General features: G+C 36.8%; 1 protein-coding gene across 1 annotated transcript; it reads left to right on the plus strand.

Annotated features, from left to right (window-relative positions):
* Positions 1 to 346: 346 nt before the first annotated feature.
* Positions 347 to 2,722, plus strand: LOC149147617 (cytochrome P450 750A1-like). The gene is made up of 2 exons (XM_089440205.1): positions 347 to 1,592; positions 1,766 to 2,722. The coding sequence occupies exons 1-2, from the start codon at positions 585 to 587 to the stop codon at positions 2,387 to 2,389; spliced, it is 1,632 nt and encodes a 543-aa protein (XP_089296331.1). The 5' UTR covers positions 347 to 584; the 3' UTR covers positions 2,390 to 2,722.
* The last annotated feature ends 3,194 nt before the right edge of the window (positions 2,723 to 5,916 follow it).

Here is a 5,916-nt window from a genome sequence, read left to right on the forward strand (position 1 = left end):
TGGGTGCGTTAATATCATACTTTGTTTTATGCGATGTGTGATCTGGAAGTTAATATAATACTCAACAAGCGACACTTCTTTTAGGTAGCGATTGCCATACGATTAGACCACTCCACAAGCGCCAGAAGAAAAATGGATCCTGATTTGTGTGATTGTGAAATTAGGGTCATCTTTGTCCATTGAATTCCCGGCACGAGCTTTGACTTTTGCATTACCTTTGAAATATAATATTTAATTTATATGGGTGCGTTAATATACTTTGTTTTATGCGAAGTGTGATCTGGAAGTTAATATAATACTCAACAAGCGTCACTTCTTTTAGGTAGCGATTGCCATACGATTAGACCACTCAACCAGCGCCAGGAAAAAATGGATCCTGATTTGTGTGATTGTGAAATTAGAGTCATCTATGGCTTTGTCCATTGAATTCCCGGCACCAGCTTTGAGCTTTGAATTTTGCATTGAATTTCCAGCACGAGCTTTGAATTTTGCATTACTCACTATATTCCAATGTCAATGGATTTTTCATTCATAGGAGGGAACTGAGCTTCCAAAATTCAGGAGGTTTTATTTATAAATAAGGTATGGCTCTTTCTATGGAACGTGCACTGCAAAACGACGATATGGGTTTCGATAAGTTGCTTCAGCGGTTGACCGTCTCTGCAACGTTAATAGGTGATAGAGCAGGTACTGCGACAACGGCTATGATTGGTTTAATCGCGGCACTCGTATTGGTGTGGATGTTACGGGGAAAGAGTAGAAGATTGCCTCCAGGACCCTATCCACTGCCCATCATTGGAAATCTCCATCAATTGAGACTCCCTGTCCACCGTTGTCTTAAGGACCTTTCTGACAAATATGGTTCCATTATGTTTATGCGCTTCGGCTCTGTCCCTACCGTTGTGGTTTCCTCCTCTGAGATTGCCAAACAGTTTTTGAAAACCCATGATTTGATGTTTGCAAGCCGACCTCCAACCGCCGGAGGCAAATACTTCGCGTACAATTTCCAAGATATTGTGATGGCTCCCTATGGAGATCACTGGAGGGAAATGAGAAAAATATGCGTCTTGGAGCTGCTCACAGCCAAGAGAATAGAGTCCTTCAAGAAGCTTCGAGAGAAAGAAGTGTCTGCCGCGATGCGTTCAATCTGGGAAAAGAGTGAGAAGGGCACAATACCCCTCAATGTGACCGATGTAATCTCTACCCTCACCTCCAATATAGTCTGGCAAATACTGGCCAGTCACAAATTTTCTAACGATGAATTGGGTGCCAATGACAAAGGATTCAAGGATGTGATACTGCAGGTGTCAAGTGCTGTGGGAGAATTTAATATCGGCGACTTCATCCCTTATTTGGATTGGCTTGATTTGCAAGGTATCCGGCGGCGCCTGAAGAAAGCTCATAAAAGATTCGATGCTTTCGCTGAGAAAGTAATAGAGGATCATGTTTATCATCGCGTGGCCGCCGCGAGCTCGGGTGGGCAGGAAGAGGCAGAGCCAGAGGCTCCTAGAGATTTTGTTGATACGCTCCTCGAGATAGCTGAGACCAAACTAAACAAAATAACACGGGAAAGCATCAAGGCAATTATATTTGTATGTGTGGAGGGCAGTGGGCACTCTATTCCAATTCTTCAAGCTTTTTCTCTGTGTCTTTGTCAATTTGGCTCGAACCTGTCACGTAAATCTAGGAAGTACTTAGAAGTCATGATAGGTATCATTCATTTACTTGAACAAAAAAAATTAACTATGTATTTGTATTTGTGTAGGAGATGTTCGCTGGTGGAATGGAGACGACGTCGACTACACTAGAATGGGCAATGAGTGAGCTGCTGAGACATCCGGATGCAATGAAGAAATTACAGACGGAAATTGTAATGGTTGTTGGTGAACATCGAAAAGTAAAGGAATCGGATCTGGCAACCATGAAATACCTCCACTGTGTGGTCAAAGAGACGCTACGATTATACCCACCGTTTCCGCTGGCGATTCCCCATCAATCTCTAGAGGCTGTCACAGTAGGGGAATACTATTTCCCTAAGAAAACAATGCTCCTTGTGAATTTGTGGGCAATAGGAAGGGATCCAAGTGTGTGGGGGCCAGATGCATCGGAATTTAAGCCGGAGAGATTTATGGGGGACGAAAATATAGATTTAACCGGTCAATCCGACTCCCGAGTTCTGGCATTCGGGTCTGGTAGGAGAGGATGTCCGGGGGCTTCAATGGCTATTCCGATGGTTGAACTTGTATTGGCTCAGCTAGTGCACGTTTTTGAGTGGAGAGTTGAAGGCGATCCATCGCAGATGGATATGAAAGAAGCGTGTGCAACCACGATTCCAAGACAAGTACCGCTCTCTGCTTTTGCAAGGTTGAGGATCCATGGTTGCCTTTAAATCCGTAAACACTACAGTCGGAGAGGCTTTTCTACATCCAACTTTCAGGTTAGGCATATGTGTGGAACTTCTTAGAACTGTAAAACTGCAACTTTTTATTTTATAATTGTCAAACTGTTCACGGGATATGTACTCCGAAGACTTCAACCTAGCAAACCTACTTTCAAGGTTAATTTTGAAAGGGCGGGCCAACAGTACGCACAGTGTAATAAATATATAAATTGCATAGGTACTGGTACCGTAATAAATACATATCAAGGCTGAAGCTTCGGTGGTGTAATCTGCTTCCCTATTTTTCTACGTTGTAATCTATTTCTCTAGGTTATTAATATTTTTAGAGTTATAGTTTTATTAATGTATTGAGTAAAAGTTTTGGATTTATAAGGTTTCACAGATACGGTTGGTTTGACAGATAGATAGATAGTGTCAGTGTATTAATAGAATTATAACTCTAACATATTGGTTGTCATTTATTTTTTATGAACTTTGTGGTATTATCAAAAATATTACAACATTGAGGTTTCTTTCATGTTGTTCTCACTTATTAGATTGATGTTTTAGTGGAAACTTTGATCTATTTAACCAAAAAAATATTGAAAATAAAATGGTTAATTAACAAATGTTGTAATTAGAAATAGAATAATAACATTATATAATTAAAATTTGTTGATCACGTTTAATTAAAAATAAAGTGATTAATAGTTATATTTAGCAATCAATTATTAATGTTTATTTATAACAATTATAAAAGGAAAAGCAGTTGCCTAAGTATGATCAATTATTAATTATACATAAAATGAGATATTTATTTAAATTTATAAATAAATATGTTCTCATTAATGTTGCCCTAGTGAATGAGGTTTTATTAGAAAGTTGTGTTCTATTTCATTTTAGGTAACATCTTTTTATAAAATAACATATTAATTAAAATATAAAATATTTTTTATTTATCACATATTTATAGAGTATGATTTATTTATTTATTTATATTGAAATTATATTTTTAATGTATAAATAAATTAAATGTATTTAAACTTTACAAATTAAACCATACCAACTTATGATATAATAAAAAATGTTAAAAAAATATTTTATTTATTAATTAAACTATGCAACATATATTCTAATTAAAATAATAACACGTTACAACTATGCAACATATATTTTAATTAGAATAAAAACATGTTAGTAACATGTATTACTAACTATCATATAATTAGAATTCGTAGATTATGGCTAATTATCAGTAAAGTGATTAATGGTCATACTCAATAATCAATTTAATTTATATAATCATTATTATTATGTATTTATGACAATTATAAAAGGAAAAGTAGTTGATTATATTTAGGTATGATCAATTATGATCCATTATAAATAGAAGTAGTGTATAGCCGTAACTAGTAACAACTTTAGGGAAGGATATGATTGGAAGATTGGACAAATGCTGTAACTAGTAATCACTAACCACTTTAGGGAAGGATATGATTGGAGGATTGGACAAATGTGTCTCTTGCGCTGGAGCTACGGTACATAGTATGAAGACGATAATCAAAGGCTTTTTCAAAGACAGAGGTCCAGTATGTTTGGGGTACTCGTGAAGGGTAAGCTCCAGATTAGTGATAATACTCTGTTTTTCCTCTGTGATGACTTATCTTGTTTGCCCAATAGTATATGTGTTGGTATCCTAAATTGCCCTATTTTTTACCCCATTTCCATCAATATCAACCTCTGTTTTACCTTAATATAAGACCCTTCTTTCCTGCACTAGTACAAGATGATTACCCTTTTCCTGCACATGCTAATAGTTTATATTAAAATTTGTTACAACACTTTATTAATCTTTTTTATATCGATTTCACATTATTTACATATTTCTTGCAACTCATATTGATTTCCTACAAGTAATCATGGAACGTAGTGTTAATAATGTATGAGTTGACTAGTGTAGGAAGATTCCTGCACCGCCACCATCCCAGATTTCCAAGAGCTATCTTCCACGAGGACGGATCTCGATCTTCGACTCCAAGTCTAACTGCTGATGAATTGAAGCAGGTGGCGTGCATCCAAGGATTTTTCTCCAAAGATAGATTACGGCCCAGTGAAGCTCGTGTGTGTTATAACCATTGGCCAAGTTTGTAATTCAGTTTTCTAAGTCTGTTCGGTCGAGAGGCCTGAACAAGAATTATCTGTAATTAGTGTAAATGACCTAGAGCCAAAGGATATATATGATGTATATCATAGATAGGAAGCTAGCAAACCATCGATTATTATTTTGGTTTATGTAATCTGGTTATCGCCTCGCTCTGGGGCTAGACTGCTCTGTAATGTAATTTGTCGAATAAAGTAAATACAAGAGAATCGCTATGGTTTGCACATGCAGTGTTTAATTTCGTCTTTGATGTATTATTTGAAGTGTTTATCGCTTTCGTTCCTTAGAAGGGGAACAAGCTGGTTGGACAGGGCCCGACCAACCCAACTCATTGACCCCTCTCGCTTTCGTTATTTGGAAAGACGGTGTGGTTATTTCTTTGCAGCTGTGTGATGTAATAATTTAATCGCTAATCTTTAAGTTCTGGATTAAATTATCTTCTGTAGCCTATGTGTGGAATAGATCTGTGGTTTGCAGAGTAGTTGTGTTTACTTTTGTTTATAAGATATCTTTCACGCATTTACTTTACTCTTGTTTTCTGTCTTAATTCATTTTCGAAGTGGATCGTGCAAGGAACTCTTTCCTGCACCAGTGCATGTTGTTGCTTGCACCTTGGCTTAGTCATTCGTTGCAACAAACAATGAATCACTTACTTGCATATTATTTCCCATTATTTCGCAAGTGAATGGATCGATTAATCAAGTAATTGTTTTTGGTATTAAAAGTTCATCTCTAAAAGATTTGGAAGCAGTTATATTAAACTACCATATTATACTTGCAAAGAATGTCATTATTGTGGGTGAAGTACCAAAACTGGTTGACACATGCAAAGTACTTAGGCTATTGATTGATTCTTTTGTAAGTGTTTTTATCTCATGAAGTTTATTTCCCTTACGAAGTTTAATGAGTTGAAGCATTTTCTTTTTCGTAGCTAGTTTACTTCAGAATTTCATTTACAGTTGCAATTCCTTTTCAGCACGTCTTTCAGCTTTCGAAAGTAATTCAGAAACTGAGTAAAGGGGACTCTGCTTCGGTGCAAGAGCAAGTCTCTTGACACAGGAACAAAGTGCTCCAAGCCCTGAGGCTTAGAGCACCTTCACTCAGACATAAGTCTTCAGTAAGGAAGATTGAATATACTCTTACACAAAAATACTGTACCTGCACTAGTGCAAGCAGATTGCAACCGTGCAAGGATAGGTTGTTTGTGTGGGAGAAAAATCAGAAGGAAGGCAGAATTCTGCAAGGGCCCACTTGTCAGACTGCTTACCATCCATCTGAAGATGAACATAGCATTTCATTCTAGCATTTAAGATTGTTTCTGTTGTGTGGAATTTCTTTACTTGATTTACTTGCAAATTGTCTTTTACATTCCAGC

Source organism: Pinus tabuliformis, chromosome 9, assembly GCF_031772625.1.
Source record: "Pinus tabuliformis cultivar Carrire ecotype Pingquan chromosome 9, CPIR1, whole genome shotgun sequence".
Lineage (NCBI taxonomy): Eukaryota > Viridiplantae > Streptophyta > Pinopsida > Pinales > Pinaceae > Pinus > Pinus tabuliformis.

Bases quoted from the DNA above. Each gene is read 5' to 3' on its own strand.
- LOC149147617 (XM_089440205.1), top strand. From the start codon at position 585: ATGGCTCTTTCTATGGAACGTGCACTGCAAAACGACGATATGGGTTTC. The intron at 1,593-1,765 runs GTATGTGTGGAG...GTATTTGTGTAG, and splicing joins GCATCAAGGCAATTATATTT to GAGATGTTCGCTGGTGGAAT.